The sequence below is a fragment of the Channa argus genome, chromosome 9, assembly GCF_033026475.1.
Source record: "Channa argus isolate prfri chromosome 9, Channa argus male v1.0, whole genome shotgun sequence".
Classification (NCBI taxonomy): Eukaryota; Metazoa; Chordata; class Actinopteri; order Anabantiformes; family Channidae; genus Channa; species Channa argus.
The window spans coordinates 19,111,243-19,135,655 of NC_090205.1; the positions used below are offsets into that span (position 1 = coordinate 19,111,243).

The 24,413-nt window shown below is 38.8% G+C and overlaps 1 protein-coding gene across 4 annotated transcripts in view; it reads left to right on the forward strand.

Moving 5' to 3' along the window:
- The window catches only part of LOC137133269 (ephrin type-A receptor 6-like), a 151,844-nt gene that overhangs the window by 2,484 nt on the left and 124,947 nt on the right, over positions 1–24,413 (forward strand). For 3 of the 4 annotated variants that reach the window (XM_067516726.1, XM_067516724.1, XM_067516722.1), the window contains one exon: positions 6,543–6,607. The exons of the other annotated variant lie outside the window; for it this stretch is intronic. In XM_067516726.1, the coding sequence (XP_067372827.1) occupies positions 6,543–6,607 (65 nt within the window). The remainder of the gene's footprint in view (positions 1–6,542; positions 6,608–24,413) is intronic. 4 annotated transcript variants of the gene reach the window in all.

Below are 24,413 nucleotides of genomic sequence, written 5' to 3' on the forward strand. Positions count from 1 at the left end.
AAAAATCAATCACCTTGTGCTTGTTGCCTGTGTGCCTCCTCTCACAGCAACATATCTCTCACATCCACCCATTTGGGATTACAGTTATTAACCAAGCTCTGCTCACTCACTGCCAACTTTGAACAAAACTGTTTTCTCCATCAATAGATCTCTTCCCAAAATCTTTACTTTTGTTCATTTTATTCTCCGAGTCCTATCCCTTGTGAAGTTAGCAGCAGGGATATTTATTATAATAAACAGTCACAAATCTCATTTACTAAGTTCATTTCTTGAGTCCTTGTAGAATTTTCCTCAGTTGAAGATTGTTCAGATCCATTAAATCAAAAGTTTATGTATTTTTTTTCCCCACACTTCCGAAATTGCTCAGATTGCTTTTGTGACAGCAAAATTCAAGGTAAAAGAAGAAAAATCAAGACAAAAATCTATCTTTGGAAAATGGATGGGTCGAATGGAAGCACCACATATGATTTTTTATTGAATCTCACAGAGGTCTGATGACTTCTGATCGGTCCGATCTTTGAAAGGCAGCCAGCAAACCATGGCAGGAAACTGTTGACTAAGCTGCCTATGCTTACTAACTACAATAATCTCACTTGAAAATCGTGAGAGAAAATGATAATTACACTCTACATTGATATGTGTGGATGGCTGCGTCCTGACCGGCAATGTGCTGTCAAGGAAAATCAATCAAGCAGCCAATCCAGAGCCACATAATTGTTCACTCTGCACATTTGACTTGCAGCTTTTGTGTACGTTTGTGTGTGGTGTGCATGTGGATGCTTGTCACACAGGCTAAGAATGGTTTAATTGTGCCATGTAATTGAATTCAATATTAGTTTTAACCTTGGCATTGTACTGAGTTGTACTGTACAAGTACAGTAGTTTAGGTGTCACAGTCTCAACATTAGTGGAGTTGAGTGGAGCACATGCTGCTACATGTATTAAATGGTTTCCTAGTGAAAGTCCCCTGCCTAGAGAGATTGAGAGTTAATTTTGTCAGGGCTCATCTTCCTCAAAACCATTCCTGTATTAAGACAATGACTGTGGAGTTGTACTGTATGTGAGCTTTATGGCCACCTGGTGAACAAGGTCCATGCCATATTTTACTCATGAGGAAAATAAGTCTTTTCAAAGTCTTCAACTGACAGGCAAATGTGCCTAAGTAAATTTAGTTTGATATTAAAATGTCATTTAATATCATAGGAATCAGCTTTGGTATGAAATGGACCATTCTGCTGGAGTTGTGTGTTAAATATACCTTAAGGTTTCAGAAAAGCATTTTTCTATCAAGACACACCGTTATTTTAGAAGAATCCATTTGTAGACAGTTAAAGGCACTGCACACACACAAACAGGTGATTTCCTACATTTTGCCCAATTTAATTTTCCAAATAAAACCAAAAAGAAAAAGGGATTGCTCAGTTATGTGTGTAAAACCACTGGCATCCTTCCTGTGTGTAAGAAATCCTTACACGGACTTCAAAAAAAGAAAGTTTTGGGAGCAACGAAAGTTAAATGTTTTACTAAAATGATGTTTGTTTACAAAATGTTAAGAGCTGACTTTTTAAGAGTATTATGCGTCTGTTGCAGCATAAAAGTAAAAGCTAAATGTGCGCTTATTTTATGAGAGTATCATAAAGTCTCACTGCTGTTACACCCTGTGGAAAGTTTTAACTTCGGCCCGAGCTGTGATGTCACTGCAGGTGTTTTGCCTTTGGAAGCTGATTAAAAACACCTGTCGGTGCGGCCAGAACTGCAACATGCAGCAGCAGTGTGTGACCCAGTGCCGAATGGGAGGCTCAGATCTGATTGCCACGATTTCCCTTCGCTAATCTCTAATTTTAAATACACTGAGCAAATATATTACTTTACTATCAAGCACACTGAAAGATTTGCTTTGCTGACATTTATTATGACAGTAAATGTTTGATCATGGTGAAGTGTGGAAAATCCTACCATGCCTGTCCGATTGCCTCTGCTATGGATAGTTTCCCATTTCACAGCATATCATTCTCTCATCTGTTGAGAGTGCAGCACTTTGTTTACACGGCTAAATGACAATGTGCAGTCCTCATTGAAATACTCACCAAAATCAATTCTCCCAAGTCTCTGTTCATCAAATGCTGCTGTTTGTTTTTTAATAAGGCTTGCTGTTTACCAGAATGAGTATGTAGGGAGCTTGCAAATGAAGAGGTTTTGTTTTCGCTTTGCTTTGTGAGCCACTCTAGTCTCAGGACCAAAAAAAAACAAAAAAAAAAACATGTCAGCTGCTGTGTTCACAATTCATCCTCAGCAAATCAAACAAGTCTTCAATTGTGGACACTCCTGCTTAGACCCATAATGTATACCAAAATGTGAAATAAGTATTCTTCTCAGGGGTTGGCATGTTTTGAGGCACCTGTATTGTATTGAGTCCACAAACTGCTCAAAATGTAAATGAACATAAAGAGTACCTTTTTCTGTTTGTAGCTATTTTGCGGTGTTTGTGTGGCCTGAGAGGGTTGTAGGCCACATAGAAGATGTCATCATTCTTCTGGAGTCCCATATATTTATGAGTTGGCCAGCTCATGTTCTATTTATACCTAACCAGTGGAAGTCCCAGAGGAGCCTCAGCCCCAGGCACAGTCTGTGGGTGCCTCACTGAAAGACAACTCTATGGAGGAATAGGGAGGGAGAAGGAGGAAGAGGATGGGTGGATATGCATCCAGCATAGGCAGTTTTAGTGTACACTGCAGGTTCAGTAGCTGTTTATAAACCCAACACAGACAAGGAAAAGTGTCCCCATAGAAAATATGTGCTACATGCTCATCCATGTGTTTTTCACACTATCTGCCAACCCTGTATCGACAATTTTGTATCTTAAAAAGCTTGAATCTGTACAATAATGTGTTACAGCATCATACTAGCTCATGACAAACTGTGCAGGAAAATATCATAAAACAGAAACAGGCACATTTTGGTTGGTTGGATGTTTTTTCTGTGCTGCTGCTGTTGTCAGGTCACACCTGTAACTGCTGCAGTGTGTATTCACCACAGTGTCAGCATGGTAGAGGTGTTTCATTTCAAAGCATCTTTTGTCCTTTGCACAAATCAAGCACAGCGTTTGTGATCTCACACTTCTATTTACAGTGCATTGTTCAAGTTTTTGATTTGAAAAACTTTTCCATTAAGGCAAGACTGATTGTCTTAGCTCTTATAAAGTTGGAAACACAGAGCTTTTGACCCAACAGTTCAGTGTGCTCTGCTGGATATTTCCTCTGCCTCCTAATGTGCGTCAACTGTTTGTTATTTATGGTAAAGTGAGGTGTGAAACTGTTCACTGCAGTGAGTGACACAGCCAGCTCTCAGTAATTAGGCCATTCTCCAGGGACTGTGCTGCATACCTGCCCACAGTAGCCTAATGGTGTCCATTAACACCACTGGCAGTGCCAGCTAGTCCTCTGGCCAGGCACTGGTGGTAGAGGCCTGGCACTGGCGAGCAGAAAAAGACACACAGAGGTGATGGAACTGATCCAAAACCAGTCAACATGGAGGACGTACTAAACTAGCAGGACTGGAAGATGAAAGAATCAGCATGAAGCCTTCCCTTGCTGTGTAGAGCAGGATGGTCAATCAATGAAATAATCTGCTACATTTCTATATAAATCAATGTCCATTTTCAACTTTTTATCTCAGATTGATGTAACACAACAGGAGTCATTAAGTGCTTTACAATCTGCTGTTCTAAAAAGGTCTCTTTCTGCCCAAGTCTTTACTATGAAATAGCTAGTGCTCATTATATGATGTACTTAGTGCTGTCATTTTGTCTGGAAAAAACAGAGCTGGGTCGGCAACATTAACCATAATGGACAATATGGTGAAACAAAAAGAAGAGTATCAGCTCTAAAATCCTGAGCGGAAAAAAAAAAAAGAGTAAAGTTGGCTCAAGCTGGTTGGTTGGTGGGATGGCTTTTATTGCTTTTAGAGGTCAACCTAAAAGTACTACAGTTCTGGAGGAAAGTCAATCTAAGAATGGATAAATTCACAGTCACTAAACATGATAACAACATTAATCAAAAATCTAATAGAAAAAAACACTTATTGTTAATCATTTACCTTACAAATCCTCTTAAAACCTCAATTATATTCCATGTTTTAGAAGGGACACATGGATAGTATGTTTTAGAATACAGATATTCTCTGACACACCAGGGGCCAAATATACAAACTATGTGTACACACATGCACATTTCTCCAGACGTACACTGGGATGTATAAAGCCAAAATGTGCAAAAACAAAATGAGAACCTAATGCATACTCTAGATGATATGTATGCATAGTTAAAGGAAGCTTGAATGAAATGATCGTTATTCTAAACTTTAAAGAAGCTGCTTTGTAAAGACAAAAAGTCAATAATTTTTTTAGATATTTAATAAAGACTTATCATGGTTTACAGTTAGGTGAAGTACAGTGGTGAGGGTGCTAAAGGCAGCTTTTTCACCTGTTGCTGTCACGTTGACCTTAAGTCCTGGAGTTTTGGATTTGCCAACTTCACTACTCTGATTTGCTATCACTTCCCTCGATAACCCGTTTCCAGCTGATTCAGAGAGATGCTCACTGCAAAAGAAAATTAAAAAATAAATCAAGATATTAAATGAATCTAATTAATGCCATGTTACAAAGTTAGCGAACATGTAGCAGCTAAAGAGCCATGTTTTTTTCCAGAAACAGAACGAGTTAATATTTTATTTATGGATTAGCCAGAAACACAGCTCGAAATATGTATTAATATTTTTCGATGTGGATCAGAGTTTTGCTACAGAGAATGTGGCTTCTAGGAGACTGAAAAACATCTATGTGTCTTACTTGTTTTTGTTGATGCCGACAACATCGAGGTCCTCCAGCCTGTAGGGTATTGTGAAACAGCTGTTACATTTCATCTCTGCTGTATGTCCAAGGCTTTGTCTTTTTCTTTGGAAGATGAGGAGCATTTAGCTGTATATGACAGACATACACAAAAACACAATGGAAACCTCAGCACGCAGGTACTTTGACAATCTCTGTCAGCCAAGCTCCATCAGAGGTGTACTGGCTCATAACTGAGAAACAGACAGATGTAAAAATGTCCTTTCCTTCTTCCCTCTTGCCTTGATATTGTCAGAGTGGATTGACAGAGATATAAACATCACTTTTCTTTTCCTTTGACATTGTAATCTGCAAATTATAATATCACAGCACTGAAACTACCTTGTTTGATGCTCTTTTAGTTGTAATAACTAGCTATCCCAGAGCAATGATGTTGATGGAGATTAATTCAGGAAATATTGTCACTCATTGAGATTTGTGGTGGTATAATGAGCCCCCCCAAGGATCCCTTTCAGAGCTCTAAGTGGACATTCACGACTGACTGACACTTAAAACTCAGTCATTAAACGAGTAGAAAATACACTGTGATTTGTCAGAAATCAGTGTCAGTATTTGTAATGACCGCTTGAGGACAAGTATAAAGATTTACATTTTTGGCAGATTCAACAAGGATGACTCAGACCATTGATTGGATTTCAACAACCTTTTTAAGTCCAGGGTTGGAGTTCCTCTACCTGTTATCCCTCTCTCTGTGAATACCAACTGTTTCCTTGCTGCATGTACCTTTCTCGTGGCGCAGTGTGTCTGAACATAATTAGGATGTAACTCTGTTGACACCATCCTGTGCATTTGGTACATTTGACAAGGTGCCTGGGTGGACTCCATGTAATATTTATGGATTTTGAAAAATGCAGCTGTGTCTAGTGTCTGCTCACTAATGTTGTCACAGGTAAAACATTTTTTTATTATTTAGTACTGGCATCACACTGAAGGTAAATTCAAGAAACCATATCTGCTCCTTTTCACTGTAAATCACTTGTCGCTTGGAGAGACACTTTCCTCCTCAATTATTAAATCTACTGTCCTTGAGAGCAAGAAAAAATATTGTCAAGGATGGCAATATTTTACAGAGTAGAATTGCATTGTTTTTTTCAGCAGCGCCTGGAAAGTGATAAACTGACAATTATGCCAAAATTATACCAAGATGAATAAAGTTCTGATGTGCAAAACCAAAACTCAAACATATATAAAAAACATACCACACATCTACAATATGTGTATAGTACATGGCATAGGGAGGGTTAAAGACAGATCTTTTTGTGATTGTATCTCATAAACAGTCTCAGCCATAGGCAGAAGAGGAGGATATTGTTGTGAGCGAGATTGAAGTAAAGCTGTGGGTGGAAGCGAAGCATGGCAGGTAGGGGAATGGACTGTTGACAGCAATCTGACTGCAATCCATCAGTCCCTAAATTGTGTAGCAAATTGTGTAGCAAGTGGCAAAAATTGCTCCCAGTGTATACCCTGCCACACGCATAAATATTCATCTGAGAAACTCATTTCTGCTAATATAAAAAATGTCTAAATGAACACATTTATGAGTGATATTTCCATTCCCAGTGTGAAAATGGAACTTTTTGGGTGTTGACAGATTACTAATGCTAGTATTTCCCCTACCCTCTTTTCTATATTTCAGTTGTGCTGCTGGATACAACATCTGTGCTTGGAGAGCTCGGATGGAAGACATATCCCATAAACGGGGTAAGACAGGGTCACGATTATTACACTTGGCCTTATGTCCAGTGTGTCTTGTTTGAAATGCATGGGCATTGCCATATGATGTTAATAGCTCTGAAAGGCATAGATCTGTTTCTTATTCATCCTGGTTTTTCTTCAGATCCTGCCAATAGTTTAAATTATGGGTTAATCGATTTAACAGTTTTCCCAAAATGCATTGCAATGCAAGTTTAAAGCTCTCCACATTCTTTTTGTATTTAAAAGGAAACATCATACGCCTTCTTGAAACTGAAAATACAAATAAACTTTACACTGCTGACCACATTTATTATGACAAAATTATGTCAAGTGTGAAGAATTACTAATTCATGCAAAATAAATTAAGTTAAATCATGTAAACAAAACAGAAACAACTGACTATTTTAACAAATCCGGTGTAAATGTATAAGTTCAGACCAGCAGTTCACTAAATTAACAAATCTAAATGAACACAACTTGCAGTATTTATTCAAGATAATTGGTTGTCTTCACGAACACATGGCATTTTTTTGTCTTCATCTAACATTTTAAGGCAGCCATTTCTCATGCTCTTTTAATTTGAAACAGCAGCTTATATTTTATAGTGATGTCTTGTTTATGTCACTTTAGTGCCACAGAAATATTTTACTTGTTCTTTAAATTTATAGTAGAATACAAAGTTGGCAATCAGTTCAGGCTGTGCACAAAGCTAATTGCAAAACTTAGTATAACATATTGTTTTGACTATAGTTTCTATGTATAAACCATGCATGGTTAAAGCAGGGATTTGAACTGGTGATAATGATTGCCTGAACCATGTCATTCTCCATATGTCAGCTATTTTTTAAAATCAGCAGAGCATGGGAATACTGACAGAAAAAAAAAAAACATTAACTCTGCCATAACTCAATCTCTAGTTGCCTGTTAGTTACAACAGACACACTGACTGTGATGTATTCTGTAATTTATTCAGCTACCCATAGGGTGTTTCTGTTTTGTCCTGGCACAAAGTACCTTTGGTACTTCGGATCTTGTCCATCTGAAAACAACAGTGAGTGTCAAACTGAAGGTATAATTGTGTCAAAAATATAGATGTGCTGACAACAAACTCTATCATTCACAGATCAAAGCCTTCATGTTTTGATCTTTCTGCTGTCAGAATATCTAAAGGACTGACGGAAAATGTCTTCTTGTATGCAGTGAGCAACAAGGGCAAAATTGGCTGACTTCCATTTCCATGTGCCGTGCCAGTCTTATCTGCATACTCATTAACTACAACAAAACTCAATTCAAGATGGAGACTTATTGTAAGAAGAAAAGCACAGTCTCTCCTACTGTCTCCATGCCACGCTGACAAAATATGAGGTTTACCTATTGGTGGTTTATTGTCAGGAAAAACGCTGTGGAGTTTAACCTTCTTTTATGTTGTGCCTTTCCAAATGTCAAGTATAAAGTGCTTAACTTAATGAGGTAACTGCTTGTAGTGGCAATTTGTATCTGCACCATATCTTACAAGTTGTGAACCCTTATTACACATTTAACGATTTATGAATCAGTATTTACCCTTTAGTATCACATTGACGTGTTTTGTATTTTATTCCAAAAGTGTTTGATGGAAACATATTTGGAATTGGTTTTTGCTTTTTTTTAATGTGGCTTAGTGCAAATTACCTTCTTTGGCACTTTAGTGTTTCTGCTTCTTTCACTATTCTTACTCTCTGTGGGTTTTGACTTTAAATGACCCTCTTCTTCAGGGTTCCTAAGGTCCCATCCTCTTTTCCTGTCTCTGCATCTCTCCCTGCAAGGCCCTCTGTGGCCCATATCAGGGTTTTGTAGGTGATTACATCATGTAGGTCATGGTGACAGCCGCCCACAGCGTTGGAGAAGAGGAGAGAGGGAGGTTGCTGCCTCCATGATTAAGTTGTCAGCTCTCTCCCCTCCTCACTCATCCACTATCCTCCGATTTACCATTAATATTTAAGGCATCGAGGTGAGAGGGCCTCAGGGAAGGTGTGAAGATCTAGGGAGGTAAAATAGTTTAAATCCCCCCTCACTACCTGGGAGCCAGCAAGAGGAAGTCAATCCTCACCATATTAGACACAGCCTGGTATCAGACTGATACAGCAGCACACCATGTAGCTGCTATCAGAGCTGCACACTGGTTCTAGTTCTGGATATAAACTGCTGTCTGTCAGCTTTGCCTGTGCACATCTTAAAATAATTTTATATGCAGTAACTGCTCCAACATGATTACCTGACGATGAGTTTGCCAGGAATATAGGAGAATGTATCCCATGAAACTGAAGGTGAAGTGGAAATTTAGGAGTATATTTTGTAACAAGAGGAAGGTGAGTGGTTGCGTAGAAGAGTAAGGTTAACTAGAGGTACAATATGGTGGTCGGCCAGCATCCCAACACTGTGGCAATGGCACTTTATTAGGCTGACTTTGAAATGAATTAAAAAAAAGTTTATAGACTTTGGAGATGATGATATCCTTGGGAAGTGTAAGTCACAGTGCATCTAAAAATATGTGCATCTTGTCTTTGTGTACAGATTTGTCTGAGTTATGACTCAGAGAGAAGTAAGATCATAATAATGACTGTACCTTCCCATGGCATGCAACAGTCCCTTTCTCTGTGTGTCTGCCTTGTGCCCCCTCCCCGCCATGCCCCCCTTGGGATGTGAATCTGTTCTACACACACTTACAAAACCTGGTATTACATCCCTCAGTGACAAACTTGTAAGGCATATTTATTATTCTAAAAAAAAAACATTTGAAGCTTAATATTTTATTTTTCGGAAGCAGGTTAAAACATAAAGATGGTCAGCACTTCTCCTCTTTTTTCTAACAACTTCATGCAAAGCAAATATGTCATTGTAATCAATACATAATACATGACTACTGCTACCTCTTTGCATCTGTTCGACTTCTTATGCATTTTTGCATGTGAGAGCTACTTTGCTAAAATTATATGTAAGATTTATCTGTCCATCTGGGTGGTGAAACAGTATATCGGTGATGCTATGGGCTAAACTATGTGTGATTATTAGAGTTGTCTGGGAATACTTTTAATTAAAATGAAAATTACATGGAAAGACTCAGACACTTCAATCAATTAATTAATTGTGGTTGGTGTGTGTTTCCCTGTAGGTCTGCATCATGGTGTAAAGTGATAAACAGATGTTTACACACTCCAAACATGATCTTATGTCATGGTCAGGCCCAGCCTTCAGTGCAAAGTGCCCTTTGATTGTTTTATACCTCCTTCACTTAGAAAGTAAATAGACCTGTTTCAATTGGCCTGCAAGGGTAAACCATTCAAGAAGGACTGTTGTTATGTTTGTTAATGACTTTACTGAATGTGGGAATATCTTCAGACTTAGAAAACACGTACATTCTCAAAGGTTGCACTCATTAGATTTGTGCATATTGAACAATTGATCTTCTTCATGTCTCTCAAGGTCTTAGAGTGAAATCATTTCCTCTAGCAGAAGTTAATTATTGTGTATGTGTGTGTATGTGTGAGTGTGCCTGCGTGCGTGCGCGTGCGTGTGTTTGAGAATGCCAAAGGCAAGCTGATACTTTTGTGGAAAACAGGTAGAGAGGTTGTTTTCATCAGTCAAAGATGCGTCTCCATTCTCAGTCATTCCTTCCATGTTCTGAAATGCTGAATAGTGATGAAGAACTGGGCGTCAGTGGGGTGAATGTGAGAGAGAGACCGAAAGAGGAGAAAGGAAAGAGGGTTGATTTGGCGTCTGCATGCAGCCACAATAAGCTCCACTCAGAATGGGCAGACACACTGCTGAAATATGCATGAGTCATTTCCCAGTGGTGGGTGGGGGGTTCGCAGAGCAGAGAGAGCAGCGCTTATGTATTAAATTACACGAAACAGCTTTAAGGGATTAAGAACGCCTAATGTTACCTTTTGTTTTCACTCATTGACATTAGAATAGCATCTGAGTATAGGCAGGTGAGATGACAGAATGATCGTTGTCCATCCCAAAGCAAGGGAATGACCCTATTTTTATCTTTTGTCAGAGATCCCAAACAGCCAATAAGTCAATTACAAGGGGGCTTAGAACCACAGTGTTATGTAAGCGGGGAACACAACGCTGGCACATTGGTTTACTGCTACTGGTACACTGTTCAGTCAAATATTAGACTGTGCAACCTTGATACCTCACAAATGCTCAGCTCAGAACAAGACATCTGTCTGCCTCAGAGTGGGTTTGCTTGTGCAAAGTATGTGTGTTTGTGAATCTGTGGATGTAGGTTCTTTTCCTAAGTGATTTTTGTTTTTGATTAGCAGCTACTGTGTCAATGCTGTCACCTGTGATATGGATAATATGAATGCGGTTTATGTAACTTGCACGGAATTGAGATTTAAGACATTATAAATCCAAGTCCAAAACAAGTCTGTTGCAACTTGCAACACCATTGGGTGTAAACACTCACATACCAAGTAAATATTAAGCCATCTATGCACCCTTTAGCTGTAGCACCTCAGCATCGTGTGTACTGTAGAGAGTCATGGGGAAGCTGGAGCAAATGCCAGCTGACTTTGGCCAAGAGTCAGAGTACATCCTCGACAGGGCTCAAATGATAGACAACTACACATGCTTACATTCACACTTAGAGGCTATTAAGAGGCACCAGTTAACCTAAGTTGCATGTGTTTAAACCGTGGAAAGAAAATAAGGGTACCTGGAGGAAACTCATGCATGAAATGGGACAATGAGCAAACTCCACACATAAGGGCCAAAGGCTTCCAAACAGCCACCTTGTTTAAATTCGTAACTTTTTTCTGTGAGGGAAAAAAAAGAAATCACTGCAGCACCATCTGCCTGCATATTAAAGCACTGCTACAGATATCACCAAATATTTTCTATTTATTCATATATACTTATTTTCTACAGTGCCTGGCTGTTTTAGAAAATCAGAAGCCTATTTGAAATGACCAGTGTGATCTGTTTTTACATATTCATGTCTTCAGCAGAAATTGACAAATTGACTTAGGGCTGCAGACACGATGATGGAGTTGCAAGTATTTAAAAAAGTGTAAGATAAACAGTGTCCATCAGTCGTATTGTTGTCCATGACTGCAAATGTCAATGAGAAGAAATTGCATTTGTTATGCTTTATACAAGAGCCACCTTGTATTTTAAAATATGGAAAGTGTTTATTGTGAAAAAGGACGGGATACCAATAGAAATTTGCTAACATCATGACCAATACACCGTAAATAGAAGTGAAATTCCTGGAAGCTGTAAAAAGGGATGTGGAGGGAGCATGTAGATTTAAAAGGCAAAATCAGCTAAAGAAAACATGATTCTTATTTTCAGGTGATTGTACACTAATGACAACATAAGTATGAATACTCACCTCCATATTTGCTAATTAAACCATGTAGAACTTGAACACTGGATCTGTAAGACTCCGAGTTACCATCAGCTAACTTCAGCCAGTTTTAGGTGCCACATTGGTTGTTTGGATTGCTTTGCCTTCCATCTTGCAGCTTTCAGCGGTATTGTGTGATACTGCACCATGATAATACCCGGCTTTCTCTATCAGTCTCCCAGTACAACAAGAGTAAGTGTTGGCAGCCACTAAATGACATAAATTCCCCTGAACAAATCAGTCTGTCAGTTTTGGGAAAAGTTTTCAGAAGGATTTCCGTCAGATTTAGGCTTTGAGTTTGGAGGATAGGTGGTGGCAGGGATAAACAGAGTTTAAAGGAGAGAGAAAAATACAGTAAGAAACAGCACAGAGAAAGATAGGAGGCAATGTCACGGAGTCATTGGATATAACTTATGAGAGAAAAAAATGAATAAAATGACGAACACACAAACACACATTCAACTGCTTATACCCTCACTAAGGCATCTGCACACACACTCAAGCCTCTTTACGCCCCCCCCAATACTAATCCTTAATCTTTTTATTGCAATATTTAACCACAGTAATTGATTGCAACTACACGACCTGAGGCTTATCTCAAAGCATTTTCTCCATCCATAATACTATTAGCGTTGAGAGTGAAAATGCACAACAGAGAGGAGGAGGGAGAGGAAAAGTGTGCATGTCAGTGTACTTGGTAGCTCAGATAAACTTCTTTGAGGCGTGCTGCTGAGTGATGGCCGGCAGCGATATAAGTGGGGGAAAAAAAAGGAAATAATCCAGAATCACTGCTCTTCTCCCTATGGAGGCTCTAATATAAAAAAGGTATGATGATTTAGCACACCAGCGTTCGTCTCAGGGACCTATGCCATAACCGGGCTTAAGCAGTGCCAGGGGATTCCTTAATTGGCTTGTTTCTTGTCAGGGACACACCGAGGCCAATATCTAATGCGCTCCCACTCGGCATCTCGCTGACAGCAGAACATATCCTGACGGCTTTTTTGGGCTAACCCTCACCGTGCAAGGAATGCAGTGAAACTGAGTTAGAGAAAGAGCTGGAGAGGAGTACCGGATGGATACAAATGAAATGAATAAGACAAAAAAGAAGGAGGGAAGACTAAGGAGGAGGAGTTCATCTCATTGAATGCAGGAGGTGAATACATCAATGCAGGGAGCAGTAGCAACAAAGGAGAGTTGCTGTAAATTTAGACTAGAGAAGTCACAACTATCCTACACTTGTGTGGTCCCAGAACACCTGTCTACATGCTGCCTGTCTGCTCACACTACTTTCTTAATCTAACATCCACAAACACAATGCAAGAAGGGAGGACTTACTTTTTGATTTTTGGGATATTGTTTGTATATTTTGCAGGTATCAGGGAGATGCTATCAATTTGAGGGAGGCTCATTAAACTTTTAGTAAAGGTCGAATATCTGTGATCAGTACATTTCTGGGGTTGAAAATATAAGCATTTTAGGGCCACAGCAGGCTTAAGACCTACTAATTATAAAAAAAAAAAAAGCTATTGATGACATGGAGATGTCAAGCTTGGCCTCTGCTGCACACAAACATTGGGATCGATGCACCATCAGACACTCTTATAAGGTGGGACATTTCAAACGTTTACCACAGGCTTATTGGAGACCGACATGAACATACCACTAAAGCTGTTCCAGCAAAATGTGCAGTTTAAATGATACATCAGTTACTATACTGCCCGGCCAAAAAATAACACAACAATATTTTGCTTAAATCCTTGAGCTTTGATTATGGCAAATATTTACCATGGCATTGTTACACTGAGGTTATGCAATGACACAACATTTATTTCCATTTAGAGATTTTCAGTAATATCGTGTATTGATGATGTGAGAATTACACCTCATTTTTTTTCTTCGATAATACTGATTCTCCTCTGTCTTGACGGATAGTCCTTAACCTATTTTAGGTGTTTCAGGATTCTCCGCGGTTGTTTTCTCAGATGGATGCTGGCCCAAAGTCGACCCTTCTGATACAGAGTTACATCTTTTATAAAGATAAAGATAAAGATGCAGGTATGTGTCACACTCTGACACAACAATTGGCCAATTTCAGAGGGACTGCCTGTCTTTTAGATGTCCAGCTTGTCTCCAATGGACATGCATGCCTTTCATGGAGAATTTACTAGAAAGTTAAAACCTACCAGCTTGTTTCTGGGAAATTATTTAGAAAATACAGGGCCTATAAAATAAAGCGTTACCAAGGTCACAAACTGTACCTTTTAAGTATTGATGCTATGTTACAGTATATATGTTATATATACATTTGTGTTATATTTATATGGACAACACAGTTTCTAACTTAATCAACACATTTTTTAAGCATTTAATATCAAATTGTTTATTACATATTACATTTACACCACAAATAAAATTGCAAAGTGCGTGTTTTCAAATAAAATCATTCAATCTTATATTCTTATAATATTATACTGTGTTTGGTAAATATTTTTCTCGTGGTTAAAACGTATTACTGTTGGTCTAGTAAATTGGTTTTTGGTAACTGCCTTTGTCCATCCTCCTCCCCTCTTACTCCATTACTCACTTACCTTTGTTACAAATTGATGTTGGGAGTGTGTGTTTGTGAGTCTTTGGTTTAAGATGAGCAGACAAAATGCCGGCAGAAAATTCCATCCCCTTCTTGTAAATGTTTAGCTGAGAGAAGACAGAGAGACAGGACAGGAGGACAGACAAAGCTGAAAACACTAATTCTCAGAGGACACATTACACCCAACAAATTGCATGAGAGCCTAACATTTTATTTTTTAATTTGAAGAAAATTTAGAAGGGTACACAGGGATTTGATCCATGCATTAGTCCAGTGTTATAGCCCTGTTCTGTTTGTTATCCTTATTTGAGTTTCCATTGTACTTTCTTTGTTTTTCTTGTATATCTTGATAGATTGGCTGGTACTATAAGAGGAAAATCTCACTTTGTAAAGAAACATTTGTTTTTTTCTCTTTAGATCAAGGCTTGAAAAATAACTGAATGATTTAATTAATCATAGAAATCAACTAAAGTTAATTCTTCTGTGTGTTAGGCATCTAATTTCCTTTACTGTATCCATTCAAACTGCCTGATTCCTCAGACATCGGAATATTCCTCTAATTTCAAAACTTTTTGAAATGCAAACTGTTATTGACTGAAGTATCATTGTGAGTCATAGTTTAAACACGCTGCAATAAAGCCCCTCCAACAAACTGTGAATTTATAGAGACAGACAAGTCTAGTAGTTGATCTAGACAGATAACAGGAATTATTGGTATTGATTATTAATTGGTCATTTAGGAACATTTGGAGCTCATTTACAAGTTAATGTGCCATTGTCCTGTACTACAAACACTGAACATAGTGTAACAGGTACAGCCACATGAGAGCATGTTTCCTGAAAAATACTGGTGACTCACAACAAAATAATTAGGACATTTGTCACTAGTCACCTTTTCACCAATGGGCTTTTAAAACTTGCTTCATCTAGTGAGAAAGTGGCTGATTTGATAACAAACTGCTGTGAGAAGACAGTGCTAAATGAGTAAGAGGACATTTGTGGGCACTGCTGCTGTGTGTGTGTGTGTGTGCGTGTGCGTGTGTGTGTTTGCAACTTGCTGTACCCCACACATAACATCTGTCTAGCATCTAGCTCTCATTCTCATACTGATTCTACTGCAGAGTGAAGCTGTGTGATGTGTGCTATGCCTCTACATTAAATACATGCTAGAATACTAAATTCAGATATTAAAGTATCCTCCTCAAATGTACCTCAAACTCAAATATTAAAATAATAAAAATAAAAAAATTTCTTTTGGCGCCCTTTTGTCTGGTGGCGTCCTAGGCGACCGCCTGTATGGGGTATGCCTAAAAACAGCCCTGCACACATCTGTAGTTCCCTTCTTTCTCCCTGTGCCTGCATATATCCACAAATGTTAGTAAAACCATTCTCATGGACACACACACACACACACACACACACACACACACGCACCAAAGAAACGGTGTGGTAGACCCAGTTAGAGGAAACCTGCCCATGATCACGGTGCTTTATCTCTACTAGGCTGTTTACTCCAGTCTGTTTCACTTTACTTGCATCAGAAAAACATTATTACACTGACATTGACACATGTCGGCCGTTTTCTAAACCCGATCCCTGTTGTTTTTGTTGCAATGACTTTACTGCAGTGCCAGCAGTTTGATCATAGCATCAAAATTACAGTTCATTGACATGATGTCGACAAAAACTTACACATGCAGCAAACATTCATTTTTTAAAAAGGAATAGAAACATCTAATAGCGCTGGTTTTAAAAATTGTCATATTTTGATTTGCTATCACATGTAGATGCTTTTATTTTTGTACTGTTAGCCACACTTCTGTCGGTGAAGTAAATTGGCAGAAATGTACAATAAAGCTATTTAAAATTGCCATATTTTGATACCGTTAAGCCCTGACAAGCTTCATGTACATAATCCTGCTAAATTACAGTTTGCTTTTATGTCTGAGACATTTGAGACATCTAAGTGGAAAAAGCACTTCAGTGTGGTGTGGGAACGTTTTATTGAAATCCACACTAAAACCTGCCTTTCTTCAGGAGTGATCTTTGAGAATACTGATTGTTTGAATTTTTGTGGACAGTTTCACATTGATGTGCATTTATTTATTTTTTGTTGGTAATTGTTTTAATGGCATTGAATCACATGATTTTTAGTGATGAAGACCATAATTCAGCCATTCATCCATTATGTGTAACCGCTTATTCTGTTTACAGTCGTGGCAAGGGGCCGGTGCGTATCCCACCTGTAAAAGGGCGAGAGGCGAGATACACTCTGGAAAGGTCATTAAGGCTATAATAATTTCTGAATACATAGGCATTTTGTATCCTAAATTCTAAGGCCTGGTTGATACATTAAGATTGTGTGAGTCATGGACCACAAACAGGTTGAAGAAATAAGTCTGCTAGTGACACAAGAGTATTACTTACACTTTCCTGTACACTTTCAGGTTAAGCTGGGCTAGAGGAGGCTAAGCCTGGAAATATTTTGCTGATACTTTTTGTGAATCATTTGGCCATGGTTTTTAGTTGTGTGCACTTGCTAAAATAGATTATTTTAATGTGAGAGAGAACATACAAGATAGATAGATAGATGAAACACAAATAGGAGAGACAGATGCCTGTTCCTGACGCTTGAAGTTGGCTTTGCTGTTCTGTGTATTTTCATACTGAGTGCAGTGCACACAGTGCACAGAGTGGGACAAACAGGTTGGAGGTTTATTGAAAGTTTATTTAGATAGAGCAGTGCAAAGGGAGTAGTTTGTGTTGCTAAGCTAAAAACAGACACATCTGAAGCAGCATAAATCTCCCGGCATTGTGGTGATTTTTACCAGTCTGCTACAAAATAACCCCACACCTCTACGCACATCAGAGCTGTTGATTAGGACTTAATTTGGTACCTGCTTTCCCAGAGACATTAGATTACTGCAGCTCATTAATCGTGTGCTCCCAGACCTTTTTTCATTGCAGTTTTTTTAGCGGTTCATGTTGTTTTCCTACTTGTTTGCCGTGCAAACACAACTGCAACACATTTGCAGCTGTTATGCAACAAGATAACTGAGTAGAATTAACACTAAAAAAGGTCTGATTAGTGTGACAATAAAACTGCCAAAAAATTATTTTAAATAGCCTCACCATGCCTCATGTCCTTGCCTATGATTTTCAGATCTTGCTGACTCTGAATCTGAATTAAACTTTATGATACTACACACTCACTAGTACACTTTGCTAGTACCTGGTTGGACCCCCTTTGCCTTCAGTTCTATCTTATTTTTTTACTTAAATCCCCTGTTTCACCCCATTCCAAGGCTGCTCTTTTGAATTGACATGTGGTGAGTTGCGAGGTCATTTGAGTACAGTAAACCATCAGAAGATGAGTACACTGGGGTTATAAAGTTGTGGAAATGGTCAACTAAATACTCAGGTAGGCTGTAGCATTCAGACAATGTTTAAGCGGTACTAAGGGGCCCAAAATGCACCAAGAAAATATCCCCCACACTATTACAACACCACCTGAACTTTTGACATAAGGCAGGATGGATCAGTGCTTTCATGTTGCTCACGCTAAATTCTGAGCATCTAAACATTGTGGCATAAATTGGCACGCATCAGATTAGTTTTTCCTATCTTCCCTTGTCCAATTTTTGGGATCCCTTGCCATTTCTAGCCTCAGTTTCCTTTCCTTAGTGGACAGGAGTGGTGCCCAGCGTGGTTTTCTGCTTCTGTAGCCCATCTGCTTCAAGGTGAAAATCCCAGTAGATCAGCAGTTTCCGAAATGCTTGGACCAGCCCTCCTGGCACCAACCACCATGCCATGTTCAGTGCCCCTTAAATCCCCTTCCTCATTCTGATGCTCAGTTTGACCTTCAGCAGGTCACCTTGACCATGTCTACTTGCCTAAATGCACTGATGATTTGTGTTAAGGAGGAATTGAACATGTGTACCTAATAAAGTGGCGAGTAAGTAGAGATTCCTGTTCTGTATTAGAAAATGATCTTCCTCCAAGAAGAGAGCCCGACTCTTTCTATCAACAGCTGAACATCTTTCTTCGTCTCCCAGATTATTTGTGGTTGATTGAAACAGGATTTTTTTGGAGCTGTCTATATAGTCTTGTAATAGCTTTGTGCCTAGTAGAGCAATCGCAGTGTTCCATCAAGCTCTGACACATCCATTTGTCACACTCTCTGTGGTCAGATAGAAAACCAAGGGAAGATGCACGCACACAACTGAGATGTAACTCCAGGAAATGTGTCCCAGCGTATGGTGTTATCGTATTTTGATGTCAAAACAGAACAAAATGCATCTTCACCTGTTGTATTGTTTGGATATGGACATGTCAGGGAGCTGTTGGAACAGCTATTGAAGAAAATCCAACCTGACACTTTGAAATGGAAAATAAAATGTTCCAAATCAAGATTGATCAATGCAAAGTTGACATTTTCTACCGTGTCTGATCAATGGAGTCAATGAAGAGACAAGGTAAAAAGGAAGATACATTTTCTGTAGTAGAGCTACTAGGCTACTGTAGGGTCATTTTTAAATGTTAGGCACATCCTTTAGTGCTTTATTGTAATGACTACTTTAGAAACACGCATTTTTTATATGTTTGCATTAAACATTTTAGTCATAGATAGGAAATCATAGCTGAAGAACATACTTGTTGCACAAACAAAATAATAAATTTAAACACAGTGAAATGAACATGTTTGCATTTGTAAATATACTGTGTAACAATTTTAGCCTGTTTGTTTCCCTGTAAAATGATAAATATTGTTAGAGGAATTGTTAATTTTCCGAAGTATTAGCCAGAAATTGTGTTACTCAGGCTCAGCTCCAGTGCCTAGTTCTTTTTAACTAAATCCCCATGGGCTAATGTCACCTATGTAATCAGAGAGTGTGAGTGCTCAAATCTGGTATGAGGAATCGGAGGGCACCTTGTGAAATCACATTCCTTTGACACTTACATTTCTGTGGTCAGTAAAAGATGATATTCCACACCAACCCTGTCTTTTAAAGATTACATTGCTATGCAACTAAACTGCAAACAAATCACGTTTCTAAAAGGAACATAATCAGTGGATGATTATGTTCCGCTAAAACATATTGTTTTGTATGAAAAAAGCCTCACATTTACTAACAGTTGACAGAGAGCCAGTTGCAACATGGGAGATGGGGGAGGGTGACAGGTGTAAAAAGCTCCCAAGAAGCCCATGGATGATTAAGTTTAGGCAACAAAAGGACTTTGATTATTGTAATAGAAAGATAATAGTTTTGTTTAAAAGCAAATAAATGTATGTAAAGGGATTTTGTGAATTTATTTATTTTTTTATCAAGTTCACATACTTTAATTGAAAAGAAAACGGGATGTTGTACAGGAAGATTGGATGTTTTGCAGATAAAATGCATTGTCTGTGAACATTTTATTGATTGTTCAGTACCAACATATTTGAGATGCGGTTCTTTCTTGTCCTTTCACCTTATCCCGTGAGTTCAGGGTCGCCACAGCAGATCATTGTCCGCGTGTCGATTTGGCACAGTTTTTACATCGGAACCCTCCTCAATTTCTACCGGGCTTGGACAGGCACTGCACAGCTGGGGATGGGAATGGGCTGTTAGAGGTTCAGTGTCTTGCCCAGAGACACGTCGACATATAGCCGGGACCGGGGATCGAACCACTGACCCAGTGGCCCATGCATGACTGCCTTGCCAAATGAGCTACAGTCATTTACACAAATTGTTGGCACAAATATAAACTAGTTGTGGTTTCATTCCCTAGTACAGCGTGTTGCTTCAGCGGGTTAGGTGTACACAGTTTTCAAGAGATAGATTTGCCCATAAACACTGTATTTGTATTCTTGGTCTATGTTTACAAGCAAAATAACATCCCATAATTAAATAGGAACTTCATCTGAATGTTTTTTTATGTTTCTTGTTCTACACTTACAGTATTTTTTGGCCAACAAGTGAGAGGGATAAGGAATGTCATGCAATAAAGGTCTTTGGCCAGGTGTGAAGTAGGGATGCTGAAGTGTATGCTCAACACAATACCCTGAAGCCAGAAGGAAACCCCTTCATTGCTCTTCTTCTTCATTACTGTGGGTTATTCCACTGAGCAAAGGCTGCAGGACCGTGAACTTAAGGAAAGTGTATAGAAAGGTCAACCAGAAAGCTTTCAAGTTCGTGCTGATTCACCGTGTGACAGCCCTGTGCCATGGCAGGCTTTAGGCATGTCTTTAGGTCTGAGAGTTTGTGCAATAGTGAAAGTGAAACTGGCCAAGGCATAATATCTCCACGTCGACCCACACCGCCACCCCTGAAGGAAAATGTAGAGTTAATGGATGGAGGGATATTCAGTATGTGTACTTGTACTATACGACTACTTGTACTATTTTATTATTACCCTACATTTGTTCAAATAGTTGCCCAAGTGTAAACCAATTGTGTGTGGTGGCTCAGATCCGTCCTTTTCTGTGCCAGAAAAAGCTCCAGTCTATATTGTTTACCTACCCTATATTTACCATGATTTCTCTCTAATTACATACATATAGACAGCGACATAAAGTATCAATTTTCACTCCTACAGATCATATCCTTATAATCTACCCAAGTGGGGGACATCTCTCTTCCAGCACCTCTTACCCAACAATCAGTCCCTTCTTCTGCGTTGCATCTCAGCAGGCATTCATACAATGACGATGACTGTGATCTATCTCGATTTCACATACAGTAGATTACACCCTTTACAGATGTCGATGCTTCTGCATCGGTTTACCGTTGCAGCTGCTGAAGGTCATGTGTCCTGTCATGCCGAAAATTGAAATGGTTCCCATACATATTCAAGAAATGGTTTCGAATGGGTGCAGATAATTTCCATCCATATTCATAGCATGTGTCTACCCCTGAGATGTTCCAGTTTGCAGGGTTGACATTTGATATTAGAGCCTGTTTCTCTGGGCAGCTGAAGAGAGATTCCATGTTTTTTTTTTATGTAAAACTGCAGGCAGGGCATACAGAAAACCTTCCATTTTAGCTCATGCAGATACGTCCACACTCACCTTCCAAACTCCTTCATTTCCAATTCTAACCAGTGGATGTTGTGTGGAAAGTTTTTCTGAACCATGTTGTAACAAAACACTAAGATATGCAGTAAGGCTCATCACAGCGCTGCAGGACAGAATGTCATTCTTTTCCTTTCTCTGCATCAACCTTCAATTTACTAAATCGTCAAGGATGCTTAAGTCCTCACATTTAATATCACTTGTCTCAGAGACTTACAAAACCCACTCATAAGCTGGTTAGAAAGTGAAAAAAGATATCGGCAAATTTTTAACTGATACTTGTACTATGTGCTATACTGCACGTACAACCATATTGATTTGAGTATTTTTCTTTCAAATGCCATGAAATTATGTACTCAAGTGTACTGTAATAGTTTTTAGAATAGTTCAAATTCTCTCTGTGTCTCCTATTTAAATTCTTCTCCTTCTCCAGTCAAATAGAGTTGGAGGTTCAGTAGAAAAGAGACAAGGTCAGTCGGCCAAGACTCATCCCGTGAATCCCCACAGTTTCATCACGGCTGTCTTTTTTACAATTAGAGACAGAAGAACGGGAGAGAGAAACATCTTGTATTCTACTCAGCGCTTAGGTCTTCAACATTAATATAGATCTTGGATCCTGGATGAGAAGGGGGTGGGGGTATTTGGGGTCAGGAGATGGTGCCTACTAGTGGGATATGGTTTCATTGGAGATGAGTGTTTTGTCTGGCAAGCTCTCTAAAATGCACTTAACATTTTATACAAATTCTGAGGATGCTGAAAGCTGTGCCTCACCGCACGCTCTCTCTGTCAATCTCTTTGCTGCTCTCTCTGTCCTAATTGATCGAGTAGGCCAGGCAATCCCGTATTGTCTGCGCTCATTTCCAGTCAGGCTTGTTTAAGCATTAGAGACTGGAGTCATATGGCTTTGCTAAGAGGAAGATGTCTCCTATTGTTACCAGAAAGACAGGCGGACATACAGTACAGGCAGACATGGGTCAGATACAGCAACACACAAACTTCCAAACTTGAAACAATGCTTCACGTCCATATGTACGTTGTGAATTCTCCTAAGAAATGCATTGTGTACATTGTTGAGAACTGACAAATATGTTAAATACAGAACTTCATTTAATCCAGAAAACCAAATTTTCTCATTGCCCATATAACATGACTACCAGGTTATATGGATAAAAAAAGGCAATCAAATGCATGACACATTAACCCAAGTGACCCTACAAACTTACCATATATAGTTCTTTGTCCCTGGCTCCCAAAAACAGACCAGATCCTGTTTGTAACCTGAACCTAAACATTTAATAGTGTTTCAACACAAACAACCGCTTCTGGCAGTATCCAAAGCAGTGAGTTCCTTTTTGCACAGGCACAATATTTAATCCTGAAACACTTTGGCTGCATACCAATATTTCTATGACTATCTTAAGGTATACAACTGTGATATTATGTTGTTGTTGATAGTATGTATTGGATCTTTGGGAATTCTCTTAAATTTAGTGTAAGGTATGACATTAGATTAATCATGATAATCATGTTAATCCCAACTACAAAACCCTAATAGACCTAATTGTTAGTATTTAGAGGGAATAAAGAGGGCAGCTTGCAAAATATTTTCCACATCTTAACCATCCTTTTTAGAGAAAGTCTGGCCCTCAGGCATGCATAGATATCACAACACACACAAGCACACACATATACACACACAGATCCTCACAAACTATTACATACTGCACAGGAATCACCTCTGTACCTTTTCCACTTGTTCCCTGTGTCTCACACTATCTTGTGACTTCTTTGCTATTCAACTTCTCCTTCTCCCCATATTTTTCTTTGGTTTCTCTCTTTCTCTCCCACCCCCAACCTCCCATCGCCCCACATCTCTGACAGCCCTTCTTAACAGAGAGCAGCAGACTGTAAAGCAGACGAGAGGCGATGTGTCGTGGGTGTGTTTGCGTGTGTTTCATCCTGTATGTCTGCAGAAAGAGACAGTGTAATTAAGTAAATGAAATATTAGAATCTAAGTGATATGTACAGTATTATGTTATTTAAAATAAAGTTAATCAGTTGATAAAGCAGTTATTATTTCTGTATAATCATTCATTGTCATCTCATAATAAAAGTGTCTTCAGGTGCACAGGAGACATTCATTCAACAGAAATGCAGTAGTCATTAAATGTGCCTGTAACATGACTTAATTTTGTCTCATATATATTTTTTATTTTAGTTTATTGTATTAATGTAAAATGTTTAACGATTAGAGAAGCTTCAGGAACACCATAGATTTACTGTAAATTGTTGTTCTTTTTGTCATTGCAGCATAATATACTGTATATCAATCAATGAAGTATTGCCCTTTTATTAAAGATTTCTTGTGTGTTAGGACAATACACATGACAATATATAGATTGTAATATAATTGAACAGGGACTGGGAAAAAGAGATAAGAGAGAATGAGATAGCGTCGACCTTTTTCTACAGTTTAAAATGCCACAGTTGTCTTTATAGTTGACAACTATGTTTGGCTAAAGTTGTTGGCACTCGGGCCCCTGCTTCTGACTTATCAGTTTGGAGTGCTGATCTGAAGATAAATCGCATAAAGACAATAGTTTTGTAAACTTCTGTTTATCAGGGTTATAGAGAAATTGAAGTCCTAGATCCTAAAAATTACACTTGCCATTAGTTCCAAGTACTTTTTATGAGAGTGACCTTTTTATTTAGTCTAACACAAGCACAACCTTGTCTGTATGTAATTCTTTCCTCTATCACAGCCTTATCTAAG